The 19,919-nt window shown below is 38.4% G+C and overlaps 1 protein-coding gene across 5 annotated transcripts in view; it reads right to left on the bottom strand.

Moving 5' to 3' along the window:
* Nucleotides 1-4,470: 4,470 nt before the first annotated feature.
* stxbp6 (syntaxin binding protein 6 (amisyn)) overlaps nucleotides 4,471-19,919 on the bottom strand; it is an 81,573-nt gene continuing 66,124 nt past the window's right edge. For 2 of the 5 annotated variants that reach the window (XM_042500462.1, XM_042500461.1), the window contains 2 exons: nucleotides 18,002-18,100; nucleotides 6,162-8,279 (listed from right to left, as the gene is read on the bottom strand). In XM_042500462.1, the coding sequence (XP_042356396.1) occupies nucleotides 8,062-8,279; nucleotides 18,002-18,100 (317 nt within the window). In that variant the 3' untranslated portion in view covers nucleotides 6,162-8,061. Of the gene's footprint in view, nucleotides 5,511-6,161; nucleotides 8,280-18,001; nucleotides 18,101-19,919 lie in introns of those variants that run through there. The other 3 variants (XM_042500463.1, XM_042500465.1, XM_042500464.1) reach the window with 3 other exon arrangements.

Below are 19,919 nucleotides of genomic sequence, written 5' to 3'. Positions count from 1 at the left end.
CTCTATGAAAATAACTTTGAGTCATTTAAAGGTACGTTTTCACCATCAACCTAACATTCATAACTTAACATTCAGTATGTAATTTCATTCTTGGCACGCTAATTTATAGTATATCATACAAACCGTTGTATGTGCATTGAAGGATATCAAACAAGCCGCTATACAAGGATACATTGTAATATGCAGTGGTGGAATGTAACTATGGACATTTACTCAAGAAGTGTACAAATTTAAGGTACTTGCACTTTGAGTATTTCTATTTTGGTAACTGTGGACTTCTATGGAACTTTATTTATCTAAAAGTTATAGTTACTGATTACTTTACAGATTAAGACAGTACATGAAAAATTATTTTTAAAAAGATTATTTTATGGTTTTTATAGGGGATATAAGATACATAAAAAGGAGGTCCTTGCTAATCATTTCTAAATTTATTTTAATGTGTTTATTAACCGGCCCCTGGACTGCTGTTTTTCAAAATAACTACTCTATAGAGTTGTATTTTTACTTAAAGGTCCAATGTATGGGATTTAGTGGCATCTACTGGTGAAGCTGCAGAACTACAGTGGCCAACGCAAAACCGCAAATATCCCTATCTAATGGCAGACTCTATGGACAAGGACCTGCTTGCTATGTAGACATACATAACTCATTCTCAGGTATTAAAAATACAGTGATTCATTTTTCCAGGTGATTATACACTAAATAAATCATGCTTATTGTACTTTATTTCATTCCTGCTAATATATCTTCCTAATCGTACACTCTGGACCTCTGATAAACGTCTTTGAACTTCTTCCAGCACAAATAATTTCCAACATTGGTGTTACATGCAAAGAAACAAATTACACAACACTGGCAGGTATATCCATGGAAAAGAAGGCAATTGGAAAATTTCAATAACATCCTCTACCGTCAAGGCTTTTCCATGTATGTGTTGTGCTCTGTCTGCAGGTCGAGTTTGATTTCTAAACTGCCCACTTGCTATGTCTCACTGTAATTCAAGCCCCTGTCAAGACAGTCACTGTAGCAATTACTGACATTGAACAGCTTTCAATCAGCCCTTAACTCACGCCTTCAGCCTGCGATCAATGTGTACGTTACACTGAAATTACACACTAATAATCAGTCCAACTAGTCAATAATCTTCTGGGCAGTAAAACAAGCTGACGTAGGTAATGAGTCTTTGTACAAAGCTAGTGCACCCTCCAGTGGTGTATAAAGGTAATTTCACTGTGATTGGTGTACATGTAAAAAGTAGAAATGTTTTATTCCAGCACTCAAACCAATCAGATTACACTCTTTGAGACAAATAGTCACGCTGATGAGTCAAGACGTAAGCCATGTGTGCTTGAGTGGATGGCAAAAGTGGACACTTTTGGGATCTCAGCATTGTCAAAGATAGGAGGGAAAGAGAAAGGAGAGCTGAACGAGTAGAGGTGGGTTTTTAAGCAGGAACCACGAATGATTCACAAGAGCTGGCAGAGTGAGTGATGGCAGCAGAGTCCTGCACCGGGGTTTTTATGAGGTACTTACTTCCTCCCCTCTGCAGCACTAAAACCTATAGATCATGTATCTCAGCACTGCTACTGCGCCTCCTGCCCCTCTGCTTGTCAGATTGGTCCGCACCATTAATTGGAAGATTAAAACACTATTAGGAGGTGGCACAGAGGGGGAAGATAACATAGATGTTTAGATAAGATTGATTTCCGCTCACTTGACTCTGCTACACCTTTGGAAGTCTTAATCAGGATTTCATCTTTTTTCCATGAAAACATCGAATGAGTTCAAAGCTCAAGTTGCTTTAGTATAAATATGATATTAATAATGATATCTACTAATATGTGCTGTATGCACATGCCTTTTAATTGCTAATGATGCTGGTAGCAGTTAAAAAATGTGTGTATATCATATGATGGAAGATCTTGGATACATATAAGAAAACCTAGTAATTGATTAATCTTCCTCTCTGTATTAACCTATTGAAACCTGAGCAAATTGGCTTGCTTTCTTCCAAAAACGCAGGAAGACGTTGAGTGACGAGTTGCAAAAAACATTACCTGAAATAAAGCCAAAAAAAATAAGAAATTGAAAAAAAAGGTTACAAAAACTAAAAACAAAAGTTTATTAAAAATAATACTAATAATAATAATCATTTTCTAGTTATTTTCCCTTTTATTATTATATTCCAAAATTATTTTGTTTCTCTCCCTTGTCTCTCTACCTGTCTCTGTCTCTCTCGAAGCTTTTTTTCCGGTGATTATCTTTTCTCTAATTTCTTTCAATTTGTGGGACATCTCTTGCCTTTTTAGCCATGTTTTCAAGAGAAATCAAACCAATTTAGGCATCTGAAAACAGCGCAAGAAAATTGACATTGTTCCAGGTTTCAAGAGATTAAAGGACCTGTCAACCAATGCAAGAGAGTCACAGGTTCTGATACACTGTTGTACATTTTTGTTTCACTGTACATTAGTTAGTACCAGGGCTAAGGCAATAGGCAATATCGAGACTTGCTAATGCGCTGACATTGCCATCTCCTGGGGAAACAGGACAATCTCACAAAGAGCAGTGAGAAAGGTTTAAATGCAATGCCACTGTGCTTCACTTGTGTCTGAATATTTCAGTGAATAAAAAGTACAGAAAAGTCATTTGGGAGAAAAAAAAGTGAACAGTTATCATTAATATTTATTCACACAATTTAACCTTTAAGTAAAGAAATATCACAAGTATTCTTTTAAGTTGTGTATTTGGGAAGAAATTATAGCTGTTAGTGCAATTGTCATGGTGATTCTTTTTATATGGTTACGTTTTCTGTTCAAATTCTTAATTCAGGTGGTGTTCCCCTTTGAGCTTTTGGCAGCTTAATGTTTGTACGTAGAGATAAATAATGTGATTCAATGTGATCAACAATGATAAAGAGCACCCAAACATAAATGTACAACTTCTGATCCCACTGTTAAACAGAACTGTTAAAGCTTGTTATAAAAAAGACACCAACAACAATTTCTCATATATTTCTTTATTAAAACAATAAACATCCAAAGTGTTAGAGTGAGGAATAAAAGCACACTAAGAGTTAGGCAACTGGAACGTTTCAGTATGAACTCAACAGTGTTCTGCGAGATAAGGTTATCAGTGCATTGTAACATTGTGAATTATAAAATTCAAAATATGAAAAGAATCAAATACATCTCAATTGTGAGGGCGGTATCTGCCAGTGAGGAAGCCGAAGTTACAGTCAGTGTGAGAGCACCAACACAAGAAATAAACTACTACACACTGCTGCTGCTGCTGCTGCTGCTGCTGCTGCTATTGGAGACATTTTGCCTTTTATCTATCAGTATACACATCTTTATAATTACCCAAATTATACAAAAAGCTTAAGGTATGACTACTAAGTGTTTAAATTGAAATACAGCTGGGAGTCATTTTAAAACATCCCATCTTCTTGGGAAAAGTTAGCTCTACAGACACCGAGATAATAGTACTAGAAGAATTACGTTTTGCTTTTTACAATGCAGAAGCTGGTTTACTGAATTTAACATAAATTATTATACTCAAAAAGCTTATTTTCAAAACAGAGTTCTTCAAGTACACTTCCAAAAAAATGTTGGCAACTGTATTCCATGTAGTTTTGGTTTTGTTTTAATGGTACACGTATCTAACAGAGGACTCAAATATTTCACGGTTGTTATATATGGTGTCACACAAGCCACTCTATTCAGCCCCATATGCAGTTTATGAAATGATAGGTTGCAAAAATTTTGACTAATACTGTTTGTATACATGTTGAAATGATGGACAGAACAACAGACCGTAAGGCTGCAATGTCCACGATTAAAAGGAGAGCAAACATTAAGCTGAGAGTGAATACTTTTGGATTTATTTATGTCCAGGGGCAGAGTTAAAGGTTAACTTCGGTATTTTCAGACTCGCCCTACTTTCCCATGTTTTTGTGACTATTTAAACAACAATTTTCCAAATTGGTCCAGTTATAAGTGATACCACCGCAGCCAGCAGTGATGAAACAGGCTGCAATGAAACCCCTGCGGGCAACTGGCCACTGTAAATTAACGCCCACTAAAAGTGCTCATTTTTGCCACTGACAGGTTTAGATTGCTTTTCTAAGTGTCTGACGACATTATGAAAATGATCTATATGGAGAAAGCCCTTTTTGTTGACGAGTAAAATCCATTTTAGTTATTTATTTATTTTTTAAACAAAAACGTCCCCAAATCGCTATCGCTAAATCCAAAAAAACAGCAATTTTATCATCGTAAAACACACGTCATTTTGAGTCAACAAACTAAAAATAAAACTACCAAAAGCTGTCTTAGTTAATCTTCCCATTATGCCAGCAATTACCAACTCTGGTTTTGTTGAAATAAACCCTTAATTCATGCAGTTAGATGTGAAAATATGTTGGTTCTATACACACACTAAAATGACTGTTTATTTGAAAGGAGTCTGGTGTGTTTGTCGATGGTGATTTCAGGGCTGTTTCTGGTTAAACAAAAGGATCTTACTCTTTCTCAAAAAGGTTGACTTCTGTTGCAATCCTTTCCTTAAGATGGCATATAATTAGAATAACAATGAGCAGGTCAGTGGCAAAAACAAACATTTTTAGTGGACATTCACTGACTGTGTTAAATTGCCTTCATAACATTGCTGCTGGTTTCACCTCTGCCAGCTGCAGTCTTCTCACTCAAAACTGAACCAAGTCCAGAAACTATTGTTAATCCCATTAGTCACTTCAACATGGGAAAATAGGTTCCAGGCTGTAAAATACCTGAGACACACTTTAATCTTCTCTACAGATGTGAATATTATTTCTATCTTTTGTCCCACTCTCCTACATGTGTTTCCAAAAATATTTATCTGGGAACAACTTAGCATCAGATACAAAAAATCTTGTCTTTCCTGGTGTGAATGTGTAAATATATTTGAGTGGTATACTTCCACACAAACTTAATTCACACCTGTTAAACCCACAAGAAGCTCCATCACTCAAAACTCAGACTGCATAATCACCGCAGTGCTCATAATTAACTCTGAACAATTAATAACCGGCGAGACAAGCTGTTCCTTGTTTTGGACTGATTGCTGATAATGATTTGTCAGCATGTTTACTCTCACATTAGTTTCTGAGCATATGAAAATTGTTTTGAGTGGTCGTGGTTTTCAAATAGAGTCATGGCTGTGTGGTTTGTTAGGTTTTCTTGTTTTTTTTGGCAAACAGAAGCATGATACATTCTGCTGACAGTGTGAAGTAGCACTGGTTACCCCTCTTCCTCCCCCCCTGCTCAATGTGTCACCGTCAGAAGATGCACCAGAATACAACAACCCAAAACATTAAAATGTTAACATTGTTAACAAATAGTGATCATATTAAATCTTTTAAAAAGAATAAAATCTGGAATCCTTCTCCTGTACAGCCACTGGCGATTGGTGACCCCCCTCCCAGCCCAGTTGGTTTTGGCAGTGGTCTAACACTTGTGCTTCATGGCAAGCTGTAGAAAAATTGGGGTAGGGGTTGCAGAATAAAACAATGAGAATTTTGAATGACCCTATCAGCAAAACTCTACACAGCTAGAAACAACAAGCACTGCAGATGTAGAGGCGCTGACCTGAGTGCCTAGAAGCTTTGATCGTTGCCACAGTGATCAATGTCCAAATCAGTATTCGAATGGTTCGGTTATGTAATAGGGTTGCAACAGTATGAGATTTTCATGGTGTGCTTTATGTTTTATAAAAGTGTGTCTAAAAGTCTTCCTTTTAAATAAGAGAAGAAGAAACATAGTCCATAGATTATGCTCCAATGAATATTTAATGTAATTATTACCAAGGTGACATGACCAGCGACATGCTCTTTATCAGGCATGTAGCTTGAAACGTCAACTATCCAGCACCTAAGCTTTTTGTCTTCCAGATGTGTGAAAAAAACCAAAACTTTTTACATTCCTTTTGAAAACAACCAAAGATTCTCTGTCTGGTTTCATTTTCTTTTTCAGTACCGTAGTGAATATACATGGCAAATAAAAAATCAATTTTTATACCACAGTATATCTTTAAACCAGCATATTGTTGCAACCCTATACATATACATATATATATATATACATATATACACAAACACACACACACACACACACACATATATGTATGTGGCTAATTGTCACATTATTTTAGGTGCACTGACTAGTAAGTGCTGTTTCAAAAAAGTCCTTCTAATGTCTTTGTCTCTCATTACACCCCACCCCCTAAAAGACAAAAAAAAAATCATATTTGGGACAGCCCTTAGTTGTAACAATACATGCAATAGCAAGCATAGCGAGTAAAACGAGGTAAAAAGAGGTGAGATACAGATTTGACTATTTAGGAACCGTTTCACAAAGGAGAAAAAGTTGTTAGGGAGGGTTTATTATGCAGGTGCTGGAAGGCAGCCAGGGGTCATGGTGTTTTATATTCAGGCAATGACAAGGCAACTTCATTTATCTCATTAACAAGGGTCCTAATGGGCTTGGTTGGAGGCTCGTTAGAGAGATGACCAGGGCCACCAATCTAATACAACGCTACAGGGTATGGAGACATGAGGATGGAAGACACTTTAACACAAACATGCACACACACGCACACGCACACACACACACACACACACACACACACAGACCACAGTATGACAGAAGTTGCTGCAGAATGAGGAGAACTTAATTCTACAGATTGAACAAGTGGGGGCAGTAGAGCAACATACACAAAAGAGTCTTGTTTGAAACTGAGCAGCAAAATTGTCTGCCGTTACAAAGTGAGGCAAAGAAATGGGATTGCAGAAGTGAACTAAGAGGAAGAAGAGTCAAGGTGACCCTCTCCACGTACTGCAGACAAGCTACTTACAACACATGCAGATGGCTCGATCCTGTCAAGCCATCGTTAAATCCTCCTCAGAGAAAAATGTGATGGATAAAATGTAGACTGTCTTAATCCTGTCACTGATGATTTCTTTATGCATCTGTAAGGCCACCAAGTGCCTTTAACAGAAGGCTTCAGACATGCAACATTATGAGTCTTGCTAATAAAGTGAAAAACAAATGATATGTGATAACACACAAAAAAGCTAATGGCAGCAAGTGAAATGACAAACGCCGGCAAATGAGTGATTCTTCATGGGGGTTCTACAGTCATTCTCTCCTGACACCAGCAGAGCCGAGGCATTTTTCTTTGCTTATCACAGTTTTTGTAATTCATCACGGTGGGAAGGCTCATCTGTGAGCAGTAAGAGGGCCATGCAAAGCTCTTTAAATGTCTTTCAATTATCCCACCATCACTAGTATTGCATTACGCATCGCTCAAAAAAGTCATTTCAATCTGCAATGGATGGCTATATACTATTGTCACTGACATCTCACTTTAGATGGCACATGTTTATCAGTGAAGGCTATCTGCTAACAACAAGACAGTGCAGCAGGGGTGTCGGGCTGCAGGGGTGTGTGATGTACTGTGTGCTATTAGTAAGACAGCTATGATGATCATAATCAGGTGTTCTCGTTACAAAGCATACACTTCTTTCTTTTGTTTTGCAGTAAAAAAAATCACATTATGCTAATAACATCATTAAAGAGCATGCAATTAGTTTTCCTGACAAACACAAGATATGAGATAGATGGAGGATGAGGGTGAATCCACTACAAAAGAGAGAGTAAATGAGGGAAGAAGGAAAGGACTATTATTGTTGCAGAGCAGAGAGCACAACACTGCTGAGAGACGCAATGAAGCAAATATCCTCAGGTTTAAGTAAAATGTTTGATCTTTTGGCTGAACTAATAACGACTTTAAAATTACTTGCAAATGTCCATAACACATGAGGGGGAACTGGAAGTCAGCTTTGTTAAACCAGTAAGCCCACCCTGAGATATTTACTTCCTCTTACTCCTTTTCAGACATGAAATACTTACGTTTGTTTACTCAATACGTCCGGTGGGCAATCTGATGTTGTTTTTTTCTTGTTCATATTTTTGTTGTCTTATTCTATTTGCCGGGTTCAAAAATAAAGATCTAACTAACTAACTAACTAATCCTGAGGTTATGCATTGTAATGTACACTGTCTTACTAACAGGGTGCCTCACCTTGTGTGCAGTAACAGCAAACTGTTCAGCACTGTTCATCATGTCTGCGGTCCTCTCCTCGGCCCGACCTAATCGCTCGCCGCGCTCATTCAGAGCCTGGCTGGCCTTCTGTACAGCACTCGTCACACTGTCAGCTGCTGAGTGTAGTATACTGTTACCTGCAGATAAGGGTGGAAGTGAAGAAGCAAGGCAGAGTGAGGAGAAGGGAAGAAGAAAAGTAAGGTAAAAAATGGGGGGAAAAGACAAAGAGAAAAGAAATTATAATTCCATTGCTGTGGAACAGAATGTAACAAATGAACCTGTGTCATAATATGCATGTAGTTACATCAGTGACCCTGAGCATTACTACTGATGGCAGCAGAGAAAAACATGAAAAAGTAAATGGCTTCCATCAGGTGAAATGTGGGAAGGTGGCTAATGACTTTCCCTCAAAGTTGATTTACTTCAAGGAAAAGATCAAGTGAAATTAACCTTTTCAAACTTCAAAGTATGCAACACCCGATTTAATGTCTCTTTTTAGGAAAGCGTGTCATTCCTGGTGACATCCTGCACTGCTTTTCTTCAATTTTGAACTTGTGGTGCCAGCTCTGTGATTGCTCTCCTCTCCTCTGAACTACAGTGTAATAAGAAGAGGATATGTGCTTGATTGCATTGGCAGCCCTCAAGACCTAGTCGTGGATATAAGACAGAGAACACATCTTACCGATAGCCGTGGCAGCCCTGTGGATGTTTCCTCTGACAAGCCATTAATCTACCGCACGTCAGGAGAGCTGCTGTTATGTGCTACGAGAGCACCCAGACTAAGAACAGCATTTTTTCTGCAGCTTTCTCTTTGTCAACAATACAGTTAGTTGCTTGTTGGGTATAATCTGTCACTTGCGGCAGTTTGGGAAAAATATGCATTGATTTTGAGGTTGTCACCTACTGCCCATGAGAACTGGTACCTCTAATCGGTCAACAGAGATTTTCTTTCTGTGGTGGCAAGGTCCTGACACGTCATTTTAAAAACAACACCAGAGCACCACAGGGTTCCCAAAGTGACAAAGGACCAAAACAGTGACAAGCAGCCAGGGTTCCGACACATTTTTACCAATAACTTTTCAAAAACTTCTCCATAACATAGTGTTTTACCCCACACCCATTAGCTTACTAAAGTAGTTTTAAATAGGTGGGTCTATTCAGTGACCAAAGGGTGCAATAATGTTGCTTTCATGCCCGGAGAAAGGTCAGAGCTGATCAGATCGGATGAGAGGAGAAGCAGAATGCAGAATGAGTAAAAGCAAACTTTTAGACCTAGTAAAATGAATGGTTAAGTTTCACTTTCAATGCGTCTGGTGTCCTGCCGTGACAACAACATGCAGTGAAAGTGCATTCGACACCCTGAGAGTGTAGTGCATGAATAAACGCACGATATATATATATATATATATATATATGTGCTGAAAACAATGCATGTACACGTACTTTCAAGGCTTTTGCATATAATCAAACTCCTGGCACCACCTTCACTCGCTTGTTGAACATTTCAGGCACAAACTAGCTGCATGCACCAATGTGTATCATGTGACACTAGTGACATTTAGGTGCAGATTATAGTTTAGTAATACAAAGAACATATTTCAAGCACAATGGACATGTTTTGGAATTTTATAAATATAATTTAAACAATACTCATCTAAAACTTTACCAAACCTTCTGTCCAAACCATTTCCAGGCCTGGAAAAAAGTTTTTGCTAATTTCATAACTTCCAGGAATTGCATGACTGTGGGAACTCTGTAGGAGTACAATATTCTGCCTATTGTAATATATATCTTTAGGGTATTGATCTGGTGATGAACATGCCAGCCACTCCAGGAAGGTAAAACCCACAATGACACTGTCCACTCCTGCTCCTAAATTTAAAGAAAAACACCAAGTGAAGGTGGGTGATATACAGTAAATGAATTTGAGAGGAGGGGACAGACAGAGCAAAGCTTCAAGGTACCGACTGTATTAAGACTTGACAAACCTGATTCTATCTCTTCCCACAGGAAACTGCAATATAGAAAGTGTGTGTCCTGTGGCATCAAGGCAGGTAGGCTGAGTGACGGATAATTGGGAGAGCTCTACTGCAGTGGGTTATATGACAGCCCTAAAGCAGACGGCAAAGCCAGCTGGTGTTCCTTCGGAAAAAAGTTAACTCGATAAAGTCAGAGCAGTTTATGTAGAGACACGCCTGTGCCGCAGACACACAGATGGATGTATGGATGTTCATCCCCACGGCTATGCATACAAAAGGAAATGGAAACAGATGCACATACACAAAGCCTTCCTTCAGTCAATTTTCAGGAGATTACAGTAAATGAATCACAGACTGCGGGCCACGTCGCACATGACAAACACATCTGGACCACTGATGAAATAAGCTTCGCACCTGTTGGGATTCCTTTGCCATTTGGTCAAAGGCGTAAATATTAGAATCTGTCCACAGATATATATCATGACTTCACAGTGTACAGCCACTGATATTGACTTTAACTAGGAGCTCTGCAGCCATTAGCAAAGCAAAGTTCATAATTATCTGAATTCTGTACCTTTAATGTACCAACAGAATTACAGCGATACTACTGAGTACCAATTCATGTTAACGTACCTAGGAGTTCACCTGGATGAGACTGCCAGGTTAAGACAAGGAATGGAAACATTGAGGAGCGCTCCTGTAGCCGGAGAGCGAACACCAGAACTCAGCTTCCCAGCTTCAGGGCGCTTTGAGGCAGGGACAATGGTACTTTGTGGCGCCACAGGGTTCAGACAGAAGCTCGAAGTACCACAAAGCACCACTGAGCACCCCAAAGCCAGGAAGCCGCGCCTGGGACTCCATGGCCGGATTCCCAGCGTCCAGCCACCTCACAGTGAAGATAAAAGAGCTCCACGGAGCTGGCTCATTCACAACTTTGTGTTTCTTAGGACAGTGAAAGAATTGGCCACCTTACCCTGCCTCTAAATGGCTCATGCTGACTTTCTTACCCCAAATCAAAGCAATCTTACACCTCTTGCCCATACCTAACTACCCCAACCAACGAAGCAGACAGAATAGATGCTGACTGCCGTTTTTTCAAAAATGACATTTTTGTCAATACAGAATCAGTAAAGTACAGAAAGACGGTACCATTGGGTCCCGAATTCGAGGAAGCGCTTATGGTAGCGGTCCAAATGTGAACGGTACCCAAACCTAGATTACAAAGGCTAATACACATTCCTGTTCTGTCTCTATTAGGGAAAAAAAAACACTTTCTTGGGAGGCTTTAGGTCTTCACTAGAAAGGATAAGACCTTTTCACCTTCAGACAGATTCCTCTTAATCCTCTTCTCCTCGGGAAGAGCCCAGGGAGTAATACTACCATCATCCTCCATATAAGCCCCCACACTCAAAACCCCTCTGCACCATGCACACAGAGAACATCTCCCTTCATTTGTCTGCACACAATTTTCCTTTCTGTGGTGCCTTTCTTCTCCATTCTCAGAGATCAACGGTGGGCTGCAGCGTGGGCTCCCCCAGTGGAGAATGTAATTACAGTAAAAGGCAGGGTGGAGACATTGTGGAGAGCTTATGAAAGGAGCTCCAGCATCAGGAGCTGAATGGAAGATGTGTAGGAGTAGATTATGGTATGCTGTGCCATCGCTGTGAGTTTTAGAGTCTCTTAAAGTGGGAGCTGATAAGCTGCCACTGTTATCAGTACGGATAACAGCAGTTCTTTTATGTTACTTAGGAGGTTTACTGGTATTATTACAGTCATTTCAATGGTGCTGGAGTTAAAAAAAATGTGTTATGACTGATAAATCTAAAAGAGATATGACTTAGAGATATGACTGTCAACTTACATTGTTGATTAAAAATGAGCTGCTGTATGAGGCCAGTCCTACATCCCTGACACGCCTCTCCCAACAATGCAGAAGGAATTTTGTTATTATACCCCATGATATCATGTCAAGCCAGGATTTCTTTAACAATGCAGACTGAACAAAAGTTGTTATCAGGCAACAAAATATTCCAGAAACTACAAACTTTGAGCAAAGAGAAACATACCAAGGAAGGGGAGAAATCAGTCAGTCAACCCCTCCTTCTCCATTTTTGCTGTAAACTGGAGATTACAGGCTACGCTGCTGTGGCGCTGAAGAAAATAAGATGATGGTTATCAACAGGAGCATGTTAGATTAGCCTGCTGACAGCCAAGTCACACTTAAGAATTTGGGACTGATTAGAATAAAAACAAACACACCTACACACCTACATGCTAGAGCGCCTTTAATGTTTTAACTCAGGCAGCATACATGATCATATTATCACTGTGCTCGGATGATGCTTTGGGGTATAATATGAGTGGGTGTTTTAAGGGAGAGAGTGTCATACAATAATTTCTTTTAAGTACTAGCGAACAGCATATACTTATCTGCACTTCAACAAGTTCCATCAAAAATTCTCCTTATTAGCCTGAAATTACCAGAGGGCTTTAGGCTGCGGTTATTCATCCAAAAAAACACATGAAGCGTTCTGTCAAGGATTTCTGTGAGTGATCCCAACCCTACTCAGAGCTGCACCTACATATCCACAGCCTCTTCGCTCTGGAGTACTCAGTAATTACTGTTATTTCCAACCTGGGCCTTATTTTCCAAGTATATGCTTTTATGAGACGGGCAAATTAAAACATTTCATCACTTATTTTACCATAGAGTTATGCAAGTACTTCCAGTACACAGAGAGGAGATAAATGATTAGATTTTCAAAGTGCTCATTACAAGAACAAAGGTATGTCAATTCAAGCTGTAAACAGCAGGAAGTGCAAGGTTTTGATGTCGTGTAAATACCACATCTATTGCAAATCTGTCCATCCTGGAAGAAGAATCCCTCCTCAGATGCTCTTCCGAAGGTTTCTACAATTTTTTTTGCGGGGAGTTTTTCATTATCAATTGTAAGGGTCGAAGGACAGAGGGTTGCCGTATGTTGTAAAGCCCTGTGAGGCAAATTGTGATCTGTGATATTCAGGGTTCCCAAACATTTTCATGGCCAAAATCTCAAAAACTTTCTCAAGGACCCACTTTTCTTTTCTGGCCCTACTTGCCCAGCATTTTTCAAACATGACAGATTCAAAATCTATTCAAATATAACGTCAGCTAGTGTGCATGCATGAAGGGAGACAGAATGAGGGGAGAAAATGAAGAAACCCATGTGATGGTAAACAAAGCATAAGGTTGTCAGCAAAAGAAAGTTCATTTGTCGTTATGTTACATTATGTGGAATGTTATCCATGGAAAATTACTGTAACTATTTCATTACACACAACAAAATACCATGACATTTCCAAAACTTTAAAATCATTGTAAATGTGTCTTTGACTTTTCCAGGCCGTGAAAATGTGACTGAGATTTCATGACTTTTTCAGGTTGTCCATGACTGTGGGAACCCTGGATATTGGGCTTTATATGTTAAACAGAATTGAATTTAACATCAGATGGTATACCTCATCTGTAATTATTAATTACAGTCAACAGTACTTAAAGATAAGGAAACAATCTCATATACTAATTAATAGTTGAATTTAAATAAATAAATAAATAAACTGTCATGTCAAATATTGCTTTTGCAATGTGTTGAACATTAAGAATATTCTTTACCTCAATCAACAAAATTCTTGCTTTCCTGCTTTTAGAGGTTATCAAAAAGTAGAGAATGGGCAACCCTAAAACTAAGCAAAAAAGGTGTGTGAAGAATATTAAAAAGTATAAAATTTATTTTCCTATTAGATTTGTAATTTTGTGATCAACTCCACCCAAACCGCAAATGGTTTCATAATATGATTGTTTCTGTGATAAACTCACATCTTTTCATTTATCTTCCCTTTTACAGAAGACTTCTGCACCCTGTGTGACAGCAGCACTCTCTGGAAGGGACTATGAAGATTTAAAGTAAATAGCTGACAGCTGAATACAATAAATCACCACGATGGCATGAAGGCCAAGGCTGGAGAAAAAAATCTTTTAACAAAGCAAAGCATTCTTCCTTAAAAGGGATTGAGCGGATTTTAAAGTGGGGTTGTATGAGGTACTTATCCATAGGCAGTGTAATACCGACAGTAGATGACATTCAGTCCCAAGTGCAGCGAAGCAGAAAGGGGTACAGCCACAGAACCTAAGCAAGGTATTTAATCCATCCTAAAAAAGGACCCAATAAAAAAAACAGCATCTGTTTAAGTGTATGCAATATTTAGATAATTTTTATCACTTTATCTTGTCATCAGACGACTCTCTCCAAACAGGAGCTGAAGCTGTTATCTATGCTCTCTTTAAAGACACCAGACTCCTTCGACAGAAACACTCATTTTACCTCACATAACAGTTGCTGGTCTATCGCTGCGTAGACTGTCGAAATGAACATTTGTGCAACATTTAATTCCCTCACGGTGTTCTAAAGTGTTCTTTAGATGCCACATCCACAAGAATGAGGAAAAACAAAGTCACAGTGACCTTTGACTTTTGAACAAAGTCTAATTAGTTCATTCCAAAGTCCAAGTGGATGTTTGCGCCAAATTTGAAGAAAATTAAGATATTGCGTTCACAAGAAAGGGACGGAGGCTGGACATTGGGGTGGGAATGGATTCAGGAAAGATATTGCCATATTCTTGTGTGGCAATATTGTATTGTTATTTTTTTTTTAATTATATTATTTATTTTTGCTACAAAAATATATTTTAAACTTTTGGTAGCCAATTAGAATAATATTATCAATTCTGTTTTCAGTCCACTTGATACACTTTGTTGCAAGAGAAATAACTGAAGTGAGACAGAAAACATTATCTTAATAGATAAAACCGACGTTGACATTTTCCCCTTAGGGACTTAATTTGTAGTTTGAAATAGGTAATAAATTGCAATATATTGCAATTTATGTTATCACAATACTAAGCATAAAATAATAGAAATTGCAATAATATTGTATCACAACTTATACAGTAATAAAATAATATCGTATTGTGGGGCCTCTGGTGATTCCCACCCCTAGCAGATGTATGTATGGACAACGGACAACCCCAAAAGATAATGACTCCGGCCATGGCTACAACCAGCATGGAGGCATAAAAATCCAAACCATCCCTTTAATCCTTTCTTTTGATTGTCTTATTCAACAATAACAAAACCGAGAGAATGGCAACAAAATCTAACATGTACATGTTTTTTTATTTAAAGTTTAGTATATGCTCTGAGAATAAATGATATTTTGTAGGTGCCTGTTTCCTAAACACTGAAAACTAGAAAGGCATGTCTACAATAAATAAAGTCTTAAGGTAGCGACATTCCTATTTGACAACTTTAAACTGATTATGCATAAAATAATGATGTACAAGACATGGCTAATGTAATCAGAATCATGGGGGCCTAAAGACACAGCTATGGAGCTCCTGCTGGAAGATAAACCCCCACTGCCGCTTCATTAATGCAAATCTTGACATTATCCGCAGCAGCATAATGAAACTCTTGCAGAGGTTCAACCAGGAAGGCCATTTCCCTCCGGCACTCCTGACAGACACCTATTATTTCTCTACAGCCTTTCATACAATCATTTTTTTCCACATTTTTCCTGCATTTATTCCCTATACAGCTAATTTCTCTCTCTATTAATGGTCACTCCTAAACCTTTTATATGGGGCAGTTCTCTCTTTCTTTGCGTCCTTCTGAAATCATCTGTACATTTCACTCTTTTTCCAATATCACTCCCTCCCTGTAAAATACATACTGTTTATACGCCCTGCTGTATATATCTATTATTATATTATTGCCACCACAGGCATCCAGGACCTCGATATGCTCAGCATCAGCAGTCACAAGCTATCATCATTTTCACCTACATAAAGTCAAATGCACTCAATCACTTAACAGTTAATGAAGAATGAGGGATCCAGTGTTGAGGTTTATGACAAATGATGCTATTATAAATTTTTCTTAAGCTGTTACTCCGTATCATTGTGTCGGTCCCTCCTGCTTGAACTACATTTAAGTCACTTTTTATATTTATGCATCTTACAGACACCCACATTTACTCTGGACTGAGATGGATGTGTAGCCTGAATTACTCCTTCAATGGTTAACATGGTTAACTACTCAGCAAAATAAGAGATCACTCAGACCCTGACATTCTTGCATGAAAGTGAGGCTTGACCTTGCTTGCTCAGTGAGCCTTTAGTTTAGTCATTGTCATGCTGGTTAAAAAGGCACTAAGAGCACCTATGGGGACAAAAAGGGAATATTCTGTACTGAATGTACCATAGAGCTATGCCGACACCTCCGGAGAAATAGCCACTAGGTATTCATGAACAGCCTATTCTCATTGGCTTTAATCAGCAGATAAATGTCAGCATCACACAATGCATTAAACAGCCACAGTTCCCATCATTATGATCTTGTCTAAGCTTAAATGTTAATTTGTGAAATGCTATAGAGAAAAGTACAGAACAGAATACTGAGGACACCATTAGGGAAGAAGCACTCCATCACTGTGTTGCCCTCATACATCAAACTGTGATCTACCTCTGCACAGTATTAGTCAGTGATGCTGCACACTGTCTGACAGTGAGGGGCAAGGACAGTGGACTTAACTCACATAACCTTAAACTTAAAATCCCTTTCAGCGTGTAGTCAACCCCCAGAGTGACAGCACAAACTAGGGATATTTTGACCTTGTGCTCACTGGGAGCATAAAGAGGCAAGCTCTGTGTGTATAAATGTGTGTGTAAATGTTAACTGCAGTATATTCCCAAAAATGACCACACAAAGGTCACTTTAGCCTGTGAGAGCCAAGAGCTGAGCCCTCAGATCAGAAAGCAGAAGGCAGGCTTCATTTTAATATTGTTTTAAAAGCCCATCTTAGCGGAATGACCCCATTTATTGTAGTCAGATTTTTTAAGTGTGTCTTCTATCTAGTACTGCTTTACTTTACTTTTTTAATTGATTTTCTTTAGACTTTGCCAACTGCAAGATAATACTGGCAAAGTGGCCGACGAGGGCAAATGCACTACAACATACCAATACATTTCCATTGGGAGAAATACGCTGCAGCTAAAGGAAGAATGCAAATTAAAAGACAAATTTAAAGAAAAAAAACCTAAACACATACAACACCTACATTGTGCTGCAAATGAATAAAAAAAAAGAGCTGCAGAAAGCCGAGACAAATAATAAATGGCAAATGCGCTGCAAATACAGAAACATTGCAAAGTCAAAAGCACACAACAAAATTCCAAAAACAAATGCAACAGAAAAATTGATTCATGTACAGTCAACACAACGGAAGCTCTCCAGGCCTCTGGGGCTGTTATAAAAATCATTTGCTCTTTCATAAAATAATACAAGACTTAAGCCAAATGAAAAAAAAAATACCTTTTGTAGCACCTCTTTACTCCACTTATGTTCCTACTTCAAAAACAAACACTCTCTCATCTGGTCTCTCTCTCTCGGGTAAAAATTGAGCTGTTCCACTTAGCGTTCCCCCTAGAGGCCTGAAGAACACTCATCGTGTTGAGTGGATATGCAGCTTTTTTCTAATGCATCTGTTTTGGGGGCTTCTATGTTTTTGACTTTGCACTCTTTCGGTATTTGCAGCATTTTTGCTTTTAATATATATGCTTTGGCTTTGTGACACATTTTAATTTGCCTCATGTTTTCATTGTTGTTTTTTTTTTATTTTCAGATGTGTTTTTTAACTGGCATCAATTAACTTAAAACTTGTGGGGGATTCACTTGTTAACAACATTGAAACATTGTTTATCACCTTGATTTCTTGAAGGACTTAACATGTTTTAGAACGAGATAACTTTTTAAAGTAGTTTTGTATTCTTTACCACTGGCTTACCTCGTCTTAGTAGATGACCGTGGTGTGCAACAAATTCTTTCCTCTTTCTGTTCAAATAGACCTTGCAACGAAAAAAGACTGAATCTACATCCTGGTCTTCTGTGATGAGAAAATATCAGATATAGTCAGCTGTGATGTTCAAAATATGACATAATTTAAAATTAGTCAAGAGGGGTTACCAATTTTGGTTATTAAATCATGAGTTAAGTATTGAGGGTTCAGTTGTAAATTTCATGCAAAAAAACTGTGAAACTGGTTACTGTTAAATTATTTATTCATCCATCCACTGAGTTTAAACCTGCCTAAGAGTAAAATTCACATGGAGTGTTTAGCAAAAAAAAACTGGGAAACAAGTTTGTCTAATGCTGAGGGTTTGAAAGCATCCACTTAGCTCTCAGATTTAACAATTCATTTAGAATCAAGTCATGAATACGTGCCAGTAAGATAGAAAAGCTCAGGTGGGACTTGGGGTGTAACAGAGTATAACAGTGTGGGCAGCAGCCCAAGTCTGCAATGATAACAAGCCAATTAGCAAATTAACTGCTTTTATTTCTGAACCTATTACATGCCCCATCAAGGAATAAAAAAACAAGGCCTGTGCATCTACCCCATACCTCTCTGACAGAAGTCTAAAACTCTGCAGTATCAGCTCACCAAGAGTTTCACCTGCTTTTAAGAAGATATGTGAACAAGCAGTCAAAGATGTTAAAAAGGATACTTCCTGAATTTAATAGAAATTTAGGGTGGCATTTAAATGGAATTACATCACTATATCAACTCCTCCGTTAACTCTAATGAACTGAACACGTGTATTTATGGTTCTATGGCATATATAACATAATGGCACTCAGGATGCTATTGCCTGATGACTGAATATTAACCATATCATGGATGCAATGCACAGGTGAGCTTGCTGCTGTCTGCATTTTCAACTCACAATTGACAGGATCTTTTGTAGTAACATTATCAGCATGGACGCAAGATTAAGCTTAAGTTGAAAAAAAAACAAAGCTGTTGGCATCCAAAGACTGCTGATTACATTGTAATAATATCCCTAGCACACAAAAAGGGGGAACTGACAACTGATATCATGTTCATACATTCTGTACTCCCTATCTTGAGTGCCAAAACAAAATTCTCCAGTACTTTCGTATTTTCTGGAGGCTGCCATTCCAAGAGGTTTCTGTTGATAGAGTCTCCCACAGTTATGGTCCCACACCTGAGCAGCGTCATGATTTTTGTTTTGCACTGGTGTGAGACTTAAACTGGAGCAGACAGAGTTGGCAGCAGGCTGGCTTACTCTCTGTTCCTCCTGTCACAATGAGCATGGTGAACTGTCAGCTTTTTTTTAGTCTATTGCACACAGCATTCTCTACTCACTGAGAGTCAGGAGTTCATTATGAGATCATTGGCCAGATGGTCGTACAGCATGGTGTCAATGGCTCGATCAATACTGTAGCTGTTTCTACAAAACCACAGGGTTGGCTTTTTCAAAAAGAGAGTAATTTAAAGGAATACTTCACCCCCAAACAAACATTGTTATATCAGTTACCCACCCTGTATTACACTGAATGTGTTCCTCGCATGCCTCCACTGTGAATGACGAATCCAAAAACAGAGAAAATTGTTGGCAAATTGAAGTCATAGGCAACCATGTTCAACCACAAAACTGTATCAAACCATTTGTTTACAAACTATCACACAACTTGCGCACTATAATCCAAGATTCATTTATCCAGTTGTTTGCTCAGTACTTCCCCAAATAGACAGCCCTTTCTGATGAGGAACTGAACTAAAAATTAAACTTATCTATGCTCTTATTAAAGTCAGACTTGACTGACAAAAAACAGTAATTTTACCTAGCTTAACACGGGATCTACCACTGCCACCATCAGTAGTTTCTTTGCGTTACTGTCCA

The sequence above is a fragment of the Plectropomus leopardus genome, chromosome 14 (genome assembly GCF_008729295.1).
Source record: "Plectropomus leopardus isolate mb chromosome 14, YSFRI_Pleo_2.0, whole genome shotgun sequence".
NCBI classification, from domain to species: Eukaryota; Metazoa; Chordata; class Actinopteri; order Perciformes; family Serranidae; genus Plectropomus; species Plectropomus leopardus.
This window is presented reverse-complemented; position numbering and strand designations above follow the sequence as displayed.